The 14,800-nt window shown below is 41.4% G+C and overlaps 1 protein-coding gene across 1 annotated transcript in view; it reads left to right on the top strand.

Annotated features, from left to right (window-relative positions):
* The window catches only part of LOC122809136 (cyclin-Q-like), a gene marked incomplete in the record, with an annotated part of 593,010 nt that overhangs the window by 310,418 nt on the left and 267,792 nt on the right, over positions 1 to 14,800 (top strand). Inside the window, 1 exon segment of the mRNA XM_044080405.1 lies at positions 6,677 to 6,809. Within this exon segment, the coding sequence (XP_043936340.1) occupies positions 6,677 to 6,809 (133 nt within the window).

Below are 14,800 nucleotides of genomic sequence, written 5' to 3' on the forward strand. Positions count from 1 at the left end.
ATGAATTTTCTGAAGGGTATAAAATCTGAAACTCAAATGTCTGTCATTTTCTAACTTCAGTCTTTAGTGATTTGTCACTAATTTGCCAAAAACACAATTTTATGAAAATGAACCAAAATGTGATGCAAAAATATAAAATAGACACACAATACAGCTGCTACCTGTCAAAGAAGGGACACTTTAATATTAGTACTGCTACCTTGAGCAGCTGACAAAATAAAAGAATCTACATGCATTTCAAGTAATCTATAACTTTGATTATTACAGTTATTTCTTAATTGTAAACCCTCCATGTTTTCTTCCAAAATTGCTATTTTGCGGAGGGATTATTAGGGGGAAGAGCAACATTTTGAGTCAAAAATTGGGGACAGTTGAGAGGTTGGCTATGCCTAATTCTATAAAGCAATTTATTTGCATGTACCTCTCAACCTGTTAATGCAGTAAATCTGAACAAGGCCAAATATATTGGGGCACATATAAACAGTACTAAAAATTGCTCTTGTATAAATTGAGACAGTTGATAGAACGGCTCTTACTATAACATGCATTTTTATGAAGGTTATGAAGTCTGAAACTTATTATTTAGTGACTTCTGGCAAATCATTTAGGAATTAAAACTACAAATTTTATGAACAACAAACCAAAATAAGAAGCAAAAATCTATTCATTCTTTGAAAATCTGGACAGTTGGGAGGTATAGTTCAGCTGGGCCTGTCTGAGTTTGCTGCCCTCCCCCCCCCTGACAAAATAATGGTTGAATGGAGCCTCTGCAGCCATTCCAATGAACCATTACTTGGCCATTTCACTCCATTTACCATAAACACTAATGTGCATACTGCTTTACTTCAATGATGAGTTGGACTTCATTTGAAAGTTTTATTTTGTATTTTACAGCACAAACATTAAGTCATCTGTTAAACAAAGCAATGCAGTCTCACAATGAAAACTTAGCTTTAAAACTTCTCTGCCCTTGAAACTCACATTAATTGAAACAGCATTGAAACCCACATTCAAAGAAAATACATTTTGCCAGTGGCAGATAAAGATTAATTTTGGGCAGTTTTCGAATCGTAGGCCTCTTGCATATGAAACATACATGTGCTCTTTGATACACCTTCCTCATTGTACTAAAATTATATTCCTTGTACAATACAGTACACTTGTTAGAGGGTGTTTTAAATTTGTTTTGAACATTTTTCCAGTAAGCAATGAAACAAAACATATGCACCCATAATGGCAAAACTGCACAGTTGAGAACATTTATCATAAAAAGGTCTACTCAGACTTCCACAGTCCACCATTATTAGTAAATATACACAATTCTACAGTCCACCATTATTAGTAAATATGCACAATTCCACAGTCCACCATTATTAGTAAATATGCACAATTCTACAGTCCACCATCATCAGTAAATATGCACAATTCTACAGTGCACCTTTATCAGTAAATATGCACAATTCTTCAGTCCATATTCAGTGAATTCAGTTCTTGCCATAGCTGTCAACCTTAGCACAAAAACCTGGACGAAGCCAATAATGGGGGAATACAGTCCCAAAAATAGGGACAAATTTAAAATATTCATCTTATAAACTTAGAAAATTGCTAGAAAAAAAGGTTGTGCTACTATGTATTCTGAAGAACATGAAGTTTGAAATTCAAATGCCGGTCAATTTTACTGCGGACAGAACAAAAACAATTTTCAGCAGAGACATAGGGATTAGTACTGCAGACACATCTTTGTTAAATGGCAGGGCACCAGAGCAAATCCACACAAACACAGGGAGGAGATGCAGACTCCACACAGAAGCCACCCCAACCAAGAATCAAACCAGAAAACCTATAGCTGTGAGGCAACAATACTACCACTGCACCATCAAATCTGCAAGGAATTAAACATTCAGAAACCTGAAGTCTGAAATTCAAATGCCGGTCAATTTTACTGTGGACAGAACAAAAACAATTTTCAGCAGAGACGCAGGGATTAATACTGCAGACACATCTTTGTAAAATGGCAGGGCACCAGAGCAAATCCACACAAACACAGGGAGGAGATGCAGACTCCACACAGAAGCCACCCCAACCAAGAATCAAACCAGAAAACCTATAGCTGTGAGGCAACAATACTACCACTGCACCATCAAATCTGCAAGGAATTAAACATTCAGAAACCTGAAGTCTGAAATTCAAATGCCTGTCAATTTTACTGCGGACAGAACAAAACAATTTTCAGCAGAGACAGGGATTAATACTGCAGACACGTCTTTGTAAAATGGCAGGGCACCAGAGCAAATCCACACAAACACAGGGAGAAGATGCAGACTCCACACAGAAGCCACCCCAACCAAGAATCAAACCAGAAAACCTATAGCTGTGAGGCAACAATACTACCACTGCACCATCAAATCTGCAAGGAATTAAACATTCAGAAACCTGAAGTCTGAAATTCAAATGCCGGTCAATTTCACTGCGGACAGAACAAAAACAATTTTCAGCAGAGACGCAGGGATTAATACTGCAGACACGTCTTTGTAAAATGGCAGGGTACCAGAGCAAATCCACACAAACACAGGGAGGAGATGCAGACACCACACAGAAGCCACCCCAACCAAGAATCAAACCAGAAAACCTATAGCTGTGAGGCAACAATACTACCACTGCACCATCAAATCTGCAAGGAATTAAACATTCAGAAACCTGAAGTCTGAAATTCAAATGCCGGTCAATTTTACTGCGGACAGAACAATTTTCAGCAGAGACGCAGGGATTAATACTGCAGACACGTCTTTGTAAAATGGCAGGGCACCAGAGCAAATCCACACAAACACAGGGAGGAGATGCAGACTCCACACAGAAGCCACCCCAACCAAGAATCAAACCAGAAAACCTATAGTTGTGAGGCAACAATACTACCACTGCACCATCAAATCTGCAAGGAATTAAACATTCAGAAACCTGAAGTCTGAAATTCAAATGCCGGTCAATTTTACTGCGGACAGAACAAAAACAATTTTCAGCAGAGATGCAGGGATTAATACTGCAGACACGTCTTTGTAAAATGGCAGGGCACCAGAGCAAATCCACACAAACACAGGGAGGAGATGCAGACTCCACTCAGAAGCCACCCCAACCAATAATCAAACCAGAAAACCTATAGCTGTGAGGCAACAATACTACCACTGCACCATCAAAACTGCAAGGAATTAAACATTCAGAAACATGAAGTCTGAAATTCAAATTCCGGTCAATTTTACTGCGGAAAGAACAAAAACAATTTTCAGCAGAGACGCAGGGATTAATACTGCAGACACATCTTTGTAAAATGGCAGGGCACCAGAGCAAATCCACACAAACACAGGGAGGAGATGCAGACTCCACACAGAAGCCACCCCAACCAAGAATCAAACCAGAAAACCTATAGCTGTGAGGCAACAATACTACCACTGCACCATCAAATCTGCAAGGAATTAAACATTCAGAAACCTGAAATCTGAAATTCAAATGCCGGTCAATTTTACTGCGGACAGAACAAAAACAGTTTTCAGCAGAGACGCAGGGATTAATACTGCAGACACGTCTTTGTAAAATGGCAGGGCACCAGAGCAAATCCACACAAACACAGGGAGGAGATGCAGACTCCACACAGAAGCCACCCCAACCAAGAATCAAACCAGAAAACCTATAGCTGTGAGGCAACAATACCACCACTGCACCATCAAATCTGCAAGGAATTAAACATTCAGAAACCTGAAGTCTGAAATTCAAATGCCTGTCAATTTTATTTAATATTTGTTAATCAGGACAGTCTGACTTGGAACAAAAAAACAATTTTCAGCAGAGGCCCAGGAAGAAATAATGCAGACATGTCTTTGTAACATGGGAGGACACAAAAGCAAACCCACACAAACACAGGGAGAAGATACGGACCCCACAAAGAAGGAACCTGCAGCTGTGAGGCAACAATGGTACTACTACACCATCAAATATCAAGCATTGCAATATTTACAAACCACAGATATTATGAGGAACAGATAAGATCAAATATGAGGCAAAAATCTGCAACTTTTTTACAAATGGTGGTGGGTAGGGAACTCAAGTCTTTAACACCTGCATACAGGGTACAGGGTTCAAGCCTGAGGTATTCCCTACCACAGCACCTGGGGCAATTTCACACACACACACACACACACACACACACACACACACACCTTTATCCAGTTAACCAACACATAAAGTAAAATGCACCATACACTTACCTGTCTGTTCTCCATACCATATCCTGCCCGCGCAATACTCACAAAGACCCGCGGGATCCCAGCAAAGCTCCTTCCCGAGACTGTTCTGACTGCTGCTGTTGCAGTCCGGACGCGATAAATCCTCCCAGCATGTCTGTGCATTTTAAAAGTGCACAGACGTCTCCTTGTGTCCCTCTATGGGTCCTGCCGGACTGCCGTGAGCATGTGCATAGACCGACGGTAGTCGGGACTACTGCGCATGCGCGAAGTCCGCGAAATTTAAAAAAAATAATTTGTTTTTGTTTTCTTTTTTAATTTTTAGTTTGAGGGGGCTGCAGTCCGGCAGCCCGATGCCACGAGCCGCCCCTGGACTTCATACATGTTGCTAGTAGTCCAGAATATCCACAGTCAGATGGACTAGCTGAACGTGCAGTACAGAGTGCAAAGCAATTACTTGAAAGGTCAAAGTGTGACAATACGGATGTCTTTGAATTTACTCAATCTCAGAAACATATCCCTTGATAATATACTTGGCTCGCCTGCAAAGAGACTTTTGTCCAGGCAAACCAGAGCACCACTGCCTATTGGTTCAAGTGTGCTGAGGCATAAAGCTAAGAACAACAGAATCATTAGAGCCCAATTATTCAAGAAGCATTCTTTCCAGAAGTCCAGCTATGATAAATCAAGCAGATTTCTTCATCCATTGAAAGAAGGAGAGACAGTGAGGATAGAAATGGTGAAAGGTTTTGACCAGATTGGTCAGGTAACAGGTATATGTACTGAGCCAAGCGCCTACTTCGTAGAATCTGAGGGTGTGGAGTGCAGGAGAAATCGCAGATATCTTCCTGTACAGGAATTGATACCACAGCATTGGTCCTGTAATACAGACTCTAGATCTCAGAATAATCTAGACAGTGTTCCTGTTGCAGAACATGTCTTGACTTCTGCTTGCATTCCTGATGATGTCCCTAAGGTTGAACATTCAGCAAAGACAGTCCCAGTTGGTAAATCTCATTCTAAATTTTATGTCACACGTTTTGGTCGTATTTTCAGACCTAGTGTGAAATACACAGCGACCTGGACTTGATTGTATATATGTGTATCTAGTTCTGTATAATTGCATGACAAAGAATTATATGTATTGATTGCATGTCAACTGATATTGTCAGTATTGCATAACCTATTTCTCAAAGAGGTAGGATATAGAACAGAGCGTGCATGCTGTAATACTCTATCTTTAAAAAACATTTCAAGTACTGAACGTGCATATAAATAGCAAGCACGTGTTAGCTTCAGTGCCATTTTGAGAGTACAGCCAGAGTTTGAGCATGTGTGATTGTAATAGCTAGTTTGTATACACGTTTATCTAAGTTAAAGTTATTAAGCCTCACTCCTGATGTATTTGTACATAATAAAGCTCCTTGAACAGAACCCACAAAGTCTAGTCTATTACATCCTGACTAGATCTTCATATCAGTTGTTCATTTCTTGTGAGGGTAAAAAGAAGAGACAAACTCTGTCAAAACAGACTATTTCCAAATGGTTGTATAATTCTATTACATTTTGCTATACTCGCCATAACAGAACTATTCCAGGCAGAGTCAAGGCCTACTCTGTCAGGGCCTTGGTTTCATCTATTGCTTTTTGGGAAGAGTTAGGTTCTAGAAGTATTCTCAAAGCTGCTGCTTGGTCCTCTGTATATACTTTTACAAAGCATTATAAGCTAGGTCCAAATTAGGCTTTGCTAGGACCATTCTCCAGGGGCTCCTGGACTCCCTCTCCTTCCGCTTCCCAAATGTAGCTAGCTAGGTTAGTCTACCCATGTAGCAGTGATCAATGTGAGGAACATAATTAGTTGTGCAAGTATTTGTACCATAACGATAAATGTTTGAATGATCACTGCTGCAGTAGCTGCTCCCTTCCTCCACCCCCCCCCCTTATTTCTTGGTGTGCTTTTTATGCCAAGGTGAGGACATTTATTTTATTTTATTTATAGATATATATATATATATTTGTTCCTGTCCTTTTATGGCTTAGCATTTCTGTCTGTGTTGGCAAGAAAACTCTGAAGGACCTTGCACCCAAACTTGTCTTTTAGTCAGCTCAGCTTTAACTGCTTGACAGTTTGGGCACGTGAAAGGTACCCTGAAGCTTTGGAAGCTGGCCAGCTGTTGTATCCTGTACAAGATATAAATACAGCTTAGGCTACTGAGGCAGTGATCATTCTAACATCTACTGTCATGGTAAGCTTTCTTACATGGCTGTACTTTTTGTTTGTTTAAGATAACATCTGCAAAGGAGTCTTTGTCTTGAAGGTCTGTATTTGTGGTGAGTATCTCCCAAAACATCTAACAGCTCATAGAGCATGCAGAGTATATGCATTTTTAAGATACAAATGTGAGAGCAGTATAAACATGTTCTGCTTTTTCTTTTTCCGTTAGGTACTTTAACCCTCACAGTGAGCCATTAGAGCTGGACTCCAAATTTTGGGAACTAAGGGACAGCATAGTGCAGTGTGAGCTTGTAATACTGAGATTACTCAACTTTCATGTTTGTTTCCAGCATCCTCATAAAGTGAGTCTTAACATTTTTCCTTCCCAGAAATTTTGTAAGGTGTGTAGTTTGAAATTTTCTGGTTTATAAATGTTACTAATATAATAAAAAAAGTGCATATTGTCAGTATTATATAAATGATAAAGTATCTGTTGAATGAAGGTGGGAAATAAATGCAACAGTAACACAGGTGTAACACTGGAATACAGTTAATTGTGTTGAGAGATTCATTGCTTTTAATGTACATTTATCAGAGAAGGCAGTAAAACAGCAGAAACTATCATTATGAACATTTTGAATTTTTTTTTAGTACAGACTTTTTTTCGTGGTTTAGTGAAAAAAATATTCTGGTATTTAAGTGTTAAAACCAAAGTTTAAAATTGTTTTCATATCTTAATCAGGTATTTATTTCATTGGACTCCTCCAGAAAAGGAGCTCTGTCATTAAGCCAGAGTATTCTCGGGCACCCTTCCTCAGTGTTTGAGCATTGAGCATATCTGCAGCAATGCAGTAATGAACTATGGAGTTTTGGTTTACACATTTAGTACAAGAAATTTTGTTACTAGATTATCTGTTTCAGATATTCTCAAAAGTATGGAAGTACATTGGGGGAAGGGAATTGAGGATTCACTCAAAAATGATAATTGAAAAGTGCAACTACATGGTTTAGGTACCTAATTACTGGCACCGTTTCCTAATCAGAGATATGTGTATATTAGAAGACGAAGCTGTGTAACAGAGGAATAAAACATGATTTATTACATCGTGTCTCATTTGTAATGAGTATTTAATGATGTACATACCTCATGGCAAGTGACCTGGTAGCAGAACATTCTTTTAGTTGGCTGTAGTAGTAGTGAACCTTTTATGAAGTTTAGTAAAACGTTAACATTGGATATCATTACGTAATTTCAGATGTATGATTAGTGTCATTACTTGCATCACCATTCCACATTGGTTTGCGTCTTTAGGTTGCAAGGGGACATATAGGACTTTAAAGAAATGTGCTACTTAAAATAACAAAATAATAACATATGTCTAGATGGAAATAAACAATAACATATGTCTAGATGGAACCCTGTTGTCTGAAGGGGCAACTTGTTAAAAGTCAGCCATATTGCTATGCCCTGTTGCACACCCACTGCATGGGGCTATACTACTAACCTGCACTACTTTACTGCTATTAACTCTAAATCACTGCACTGCAGGAAAATTAATTAATTTTATGTATTATCTGGGTTTGTCTTGGTGGTACAGGCTTCAGAATTTTTGCTCACAATCTCATACTTAGAATCTTCTAAAGTTGTATTTCCCTTTTGTTGGTTTATAATGCATCTTAACAAACTTTGCTAAATAAGGAAATCTGGCAACTATTAAATGTGTTGTGTGGCTATAAATGTTGCACGTTTTATGGCACAGAACTACCATAATTCTGTGGATTTTTGTAAACATTTTCCAAGGGAAGGTATTTGTACTGCACTGACAAACCTGTATGCCCTTTGTATGATTTTTATAATAGAAAGCTCATAGGTACTTGTTAGGCATGCAGTCTTGGACTAGCCCAAATTCCCAGTCGCACCAAGTACTATATAGTTAAGTGACTTGCAGTGCGAATTGCTATGAAATGCTGGAACTGAACCCAGGAACCTCATACATGCAAAACATGTACTGTACCAGTGGGCTGCATCCACTCCCAAAAGCCATCTAGCTTTGAACTGTAGACCTTGAACTGGATTTTAAAGATTTTTGACAGTTTCTCATACCATATTGATTGTAGGAGAGAACCATAATTGCTCAGGCTGCATGTACTGTGTTCTCTCATAGAAAGTGCTCTTAAGTGCCAAACTGTGGAAAGAAAGGTGATTATTGGGCCTTCCGCCTCACTCCATCTTGCACACTTGCAAACAACATACATTTGGATCAGGCAAGTGGGAGTTTCACTGAAAAGTACAAAAGGAGTGGTCACTGATTGAATTTGTGCAGGCTGGGTGTGATGTAATGAGTATTAATGGCATGGAGTGGCAGGAGCTTGTTTTTTGTCCATAGGTACATAGGTGATTACTAGGCTAATGACACAAGAGCCTTTCCAAGCCTAGCCAGTAATACTCAGGATATGAATTCCCCAGATATGGGATGGGGTAATGGGTCTTTGGGTGATGGAGCCCTGAGTCATTTTACAGACTGCCTCTGTCCATAAGGGACATGGGCAGTACCCCGGAAGTGAATTTACAGTTCCCCATCCTTTTATCCAAATTCTTTTTGAAGAGCTTGAGGGGCAGGCCTTGTTTTACAAGATGGGAAGTTTGTTGCATAGAAGAGATAGCCTTTGGTATATGAATCTGTCTGTCCTGCAGGTACTGTTAGAGTCCCAAATAAAGTTCAGGTCCATGCAAAGCGTAACCCTCTTATAGTTTTTCTTGTGAATGTATGACATTTTCATCAAGGCTGGATTAGAGAATGCTTTGTATGTCTGGCATAAGTCACCTCTCAATAAACTGTACGAGACAGAGTAAAGGGATAAGGCTTTAGTCGGTCTATATAAGACATATGTCGTACTCTCTGTATTTTTTTAGTGAGAAACCTCTGGGGCTGCAGCAGTTGGGGTAAGTGCCTGATTAGGCACGTGTAGAAGGGAGCATTGTACTAGATTATGGGCCTGTCATCGGGCCCAGTACAATGGAACTATGACTTCCTTTGATCTTGATGCCATGCCTTTACTTAGAAGTTGAGCCACACAGAAGTATTTCCTCACTACCGTTGCTTCCTGATGGTCAAAGTTTAGGTCACTGTCTGTTTTCCTAGGTCCTTCACCAATGAGTCTACTTTTATGGTTGCGCTATCAATGTTATAATTTGCAGGTATGTCTGATTTACCAAAGGGTATGATTACACATTTTTTAGCATTCAGTCTCAAGCCATGGTTTTGGCACTAGTCTTTGTCATTTTTAGGCCTGTTTATAGGATGTCAGCATTATTTGGGGATTCACAGATTGCTCCATGTTTACAGTTGGTGAACTCTGTAATCCAGAGGCTCACAACATTGGCCTTCACAGGAGGGGTCCCAACACTGAACCCTACTGGACATAGCTAGTAAGTTTCTTATCGGAAGTGGATTCACCTATCAGAACAAGATGTGCCCTGTCAGTGACCCAGTTCGTTATCCATCTGACAATGTAGGGGTTTATGCCTAACTCAGTAAATTTATCTAAGATCCCCAGGTGGAGAATTGTGTTGAAAGCTTTGACCAGGTCTAGGTAAGTGGTGTGTACCATTTTACCCTCATCCCATGGCCATGGTGACTTTCTTGAAGTCCACCAGATTCAACATTTAAGATCTTTCTTTGACAAAACCAAATTGGGTCTGGTCCAGTGTTTTGGAGATTTCCTTTGTCGTTTCTGATCAGGTCCATGACAATTCTCTCCACGGCCTTACAGATAAGACTGGTCAAGCTTATGGGTCTGTAGTTCACTGGGTCAGTTGATGTGCCCCCCTTGTGCACAGGGACAACTGTTTCAGTCCTCCATTCCTCTGAGACAAATCCTGTCTGGAGTCTGTGGTTAAGGAGGGGCGTTAGTGTCCGTGATTCTGTGTTAAGCTATTTAAGAAGCATCTTGGAGTGTTGCCGGTACCCATGGAGACTGCGTTTTTGGCTTTAACGAGCTCAGTAAGGACATTTTAACTTGTAAATGGGATGGGAGGGTGGCCTAATGGTTAAGGTGTTTGCCTTACAAACACAAGGTGCAGGGTTGGAGTCTCACAAGGGATAATTGGCTAGGCTTAAAATGGCTCGCAAGGGCAGTTAGCTTAGTACTAACCTATGAACCTATAATGACCGGTTGGGGGATTGTTGCAGGTATTTCTTTGGGTGTGATAGGAGGTGATTTGGGGGGGGGGGGGGTTGAACTGAACTTGCTGGCCACCAAGTTTGCTATTGTTTCAGACTGGATTTAAGTGTTGCTGTTCATGATTAGCTCGTCACATTGCTGTGCATTTCCCCTGAGGTTACAAACATAATTTAAAAAAAGCACTATGGTCATCTTTCACCTGTGAGCTTATCTTTGCCTCCTAGTTTGCTTTGGCAGATTTGACCAGCTCTGATTTGTTTGTTTAGACTGGTGAGTGTCTTTTTGCACTCTTTGTCTGCTCCTGCTTGGCTTTGGAGAGGATTTTTTTCCTTTTGTTGACTAGCTTATTTATGCTAGGGGTCCACCAGAGTGGTTTATTTTTGACAGTAATCATAGGTTTGACTCTGACAGGGACTGCCTCCTCTGTACAGCTATGAATGTGGTTGTACAGTGTTTTTGTTTATAGCTCAGAGTAGGCCTCAGTTTCTGAATTTGAAAGGGCTTGGAAGTTTTAATAGGCTGTCAACTAGTTTGAGGTAAATTGACCTTGGCAAAGTTCTTAACAGATTTGGAGTTTGCTTGGGGTTCTAAGTTAGTTTTAATACAAAATGAGATAATTTTGTGGTCAGGTCTTACCAGGGAGGAGTTAAGGCACAGGAGGGAGCAACATCCCCCTATGTTCATGAGTACTGGGAGCTAAGTAGTTGCTGCAGGGTGTTTGCATTGACAAAGTCCAAAAAACTCTGAGGAAGTGAATTATGGGTAATATAGGACTCCCAGTTTATGGATTGGTTGTTGAAGTCAATTCATAAGTATGGTGGTAAGCTGAGTATTAAGAGATTCCAGTAGGTTTAGGTAGGTGTGGTTTTCCAAACTCATGCTGGGAGATGTCTTGCTAGCAAGTATATGATAGGGGGTCGCACCTGTGATTAGTTGGACAATGGTGCAGCTCAAGTGAATCCTGTTGTTGGACCAATCTAGCAGTGTACTTGTCCTTTATAAGCACTCAGACACCTCCTCCCTTTGTTTTATGAGCTGAGAGAGATCGAAATGTATGAAAGGCATTGTAGACTTTGATAGCTGGGGTGCCTTCCATGGTTCTGAACCATGTTTCTGTGACTGCACATATGCCTGCATTCTTCAGGGTGAGGAGTACTTCCAGGGAGTGCAGATGTTCATCGTGTTACCCTGCTGCAGTCAACACACTTGGGTTATCCTGTCGTCAGGCGGTCCCGCAGTCGGCCGGAATTCCAAAGTCTTGGTCCGGCGTCGGTTGCTGTCACTTCTTCCCTGACGTCAGTGTGCCAGGGGTATATATAATGCATCCGACGCCATTTTCTTCAGTCTTTCTTGCCGCACGGTGCCCGAAGCAGAAGCAGTTCGCAAGTGCCAGTCGGCCAACTCCTGAGATTTTCGAAGTCAAATTTCAGATCTGAAGTCTTCAATAAAGCTAAGTACCCTGTTGGGGAAACTTTTCTTGCCTCAGACCGATGTCAGAAAAAGTTAACTATTGTATTTCTTGTGGGAAGCAAATACCTCATAAGGATTTTCATTCTTACTGCAGATCACAACGTCACTGGTTGTCGTTTTTGTGCTAGGTTTAATAAGCATACTATAAAAAGACGCTTTGATTTCGCACGACACTACTTCGGTAGAAAATTTAACTACACAATGCCGTCGGAGCAACCGACTACCGGCGTGCACAAAACACGCAAGGAAAAGGACAGGCAGCCTAGACCCAAGCCAGACTCCAAGGCCTCGGCTGGACCGGTCTCCGGTTCACCGGACTTCAGTGAGGCTCCGACGCAACCCCTGACTACCGCAGATTTGGAACCCAAGACCGCTTCGGAGCCTTTGGTGGAGAGTGCTAGGCCGACGCAGCCATTTTGTTTAGCCCCTACCGACGACACTCCAGAAAGAGATGTCGGTGCTGCAGAAACACCTTCAGTTTCTGAAGGTGTCTTCAGACCGACGACGCTCACCATAAAAACGTATCCTAAGCTTAAGACTCCTATTAAACCTAGAAAGACTGCACTTTAGTCTCTAGTTCAAGGCCCCATGCCTAGGAAACAGATGCTTAAAATGGCTGAAGATTTGATCTCTTTAATCAGGGGTTCCCAAACTCCACCCGACAAAAGGCCTAGACAAGAGGAAGATTATGCCTCCTCTGATCAAGTGTCTATTTCCTCAGGTTCATTTCCTCAGGCTCCTCTGAGGACCAAGATTACTCCTTCTCCCCTTATGAAGATTCTGATGCTGAGGATTCTATTCCCTCAGCTTCTCCTCCAGAAGACTACTCCTTTGGGGAAACTTTACACACTATGAGGGAATATTTCACTGGGAAGGTCAGGACTACTCTGACTCAAAGAAAAGACTCAGAGAGTTTCTTTTACTCCCCCAGCACAGACCACTTGCCATCCCCCCAGTTTTAGACATTGTGGATGATGTTTACTTAGAATCTAGTTTGAACCCAGATTCTCTGCCCCCTGCTCCAGCCAAACCTGACAGATACTATAGAGTGCCTGATTCCCACAAATTCCTTTATAAAAGCCCTGTTGCTGATCCAGAGACCATCTCCCAGGGTCCCAAAGGGGCTAAGGCTTCTATGGCAAAAAATCCTGTACCCTCTGAAAGGGACTCCAGAGCACTAGACAGGTGGGGGAAAAAGGTTTACACCTCAGCCACTCTAGCTACGAGAGCACTAAATCGGCAATTTCACATGCTAAAATATCAGCAATTTCTAATGTCTCAGTTAAAACAAAAAATGAGCACACTCCCTCAACAGTCTGAATTGAAAGAAATGCAGGATCTGTTGCATGCAACTGAACAGGTGGGCAGACATACTTTACAATGTGGGTTTGATTCTTTGGAGGCTTCCTGCAGAGCAGCTGTCACTGGGTCTGTTATACGTAGGCATGCTTGGTTAAAGGAACAAACTCTGCCTGATCATGTTAAAGCAAAGCTTCTAGATGCTCCCTTACAGCAGGATGTTGTATTTGGAGTTAAAGCAGAAGAAGTTTTAAAGAAAATGGAGGATAAGGCAAAATCCATGCAGACAGTCAAGATTTTCTACAGGTACAGCCCCCTCACTTCAGCAGAAATTGGCCAACAAAAAATTGGTCCTTTCCAGCTACTGACAGACCACAGAGAGGTAAATACAGACGTCCAAGAGGCAGAGGACAACCACAAGCCCAATACAAACCTCGACAATGGGGCACTGCAACACAGAAGGGAGGAGAAGACAGGTCCCAAACTACCAGAAGGCAAACTCAATGACTTGCACCTCATCTGGCCAAGCAACACTCTCTTGGCAGCCCCCTTGGGAGGAAAACTCGCACTTTTTTCAGACAACTGGCACATTGTCACAAAGGACAAATGGGTCCTAGACATAATTTCAGGAGGATACAGATTCCATTTCCACACTTTGCCAATGAAAAGAGGAATGCCAAACCTGCCACAAAATCAATGGGCAGAGGCACAAAAACAAATGCTCTCATGGACATGAGAGCCATTCAACTGGTACCTACACGAAAGCAAGGCCAAGGATTTTACTCAAGACTCTTAAGGACAATGCCTGGAGACCAATTCTGGACCTTTCAATTCTAAACACCTTCTTACAAGTACCCAAATTCAAGATGCTAACACTACAGCAGCTTCTTCCCATGTTGGGCAAGAAAGCATGGCTAGTAACGTTGGACCTCAAGGAGGCATACCTGCATGTCCCTATCAGACAAAGTTACAGAAGATACCTCCGTTTCATTGCAGGTTCAACCCATTACCAATTCTCTGCACTGCCCTTTGGCTTATCTACTGCGCCCAGGGTCTTCACAAAATGCCTGGCACCAGTAATTGCATACTGCAGACAAAGAGGAATTCAAATATAGCCATACCTGGACGACTGCCTCATCCAAGCAGAAAGCAAGGACATTCTCTTACAACATCTGGCTTTTGTAAAACATCATCTAAGTTGCCTGGGGTACACAGTAAACGAAAAGAAATCAAAACTAGTACCCTCACAAAATATGACATTCCTGGGTGCCAGCTTGAATACAACGGCCCAGAAGGCTTATCTGACACCAGACAAACTACAACTGACTCAATATTTCAAAACAATGGCAACAACGACCCAACTCTCTGCAAGAAAAATTCTGCAGGCCTTGGGCTTCAT

Source organism: Protopterus annectens, chromosome 8.part0 (assembly GCF_019279795.1).
Source record: "Protopterus annectens isolate FY-2018-M chromosome 8.part0, PAN1.0, whole genome shotgun sequence".
In the NCBI taxonomy this organism is placed as follows: domain Eukaryota; kingdom Metazoa; phylum Chordata; order Ceratodontiformes; family Protopteridae; genus Protopterus; species Protopterus annectens.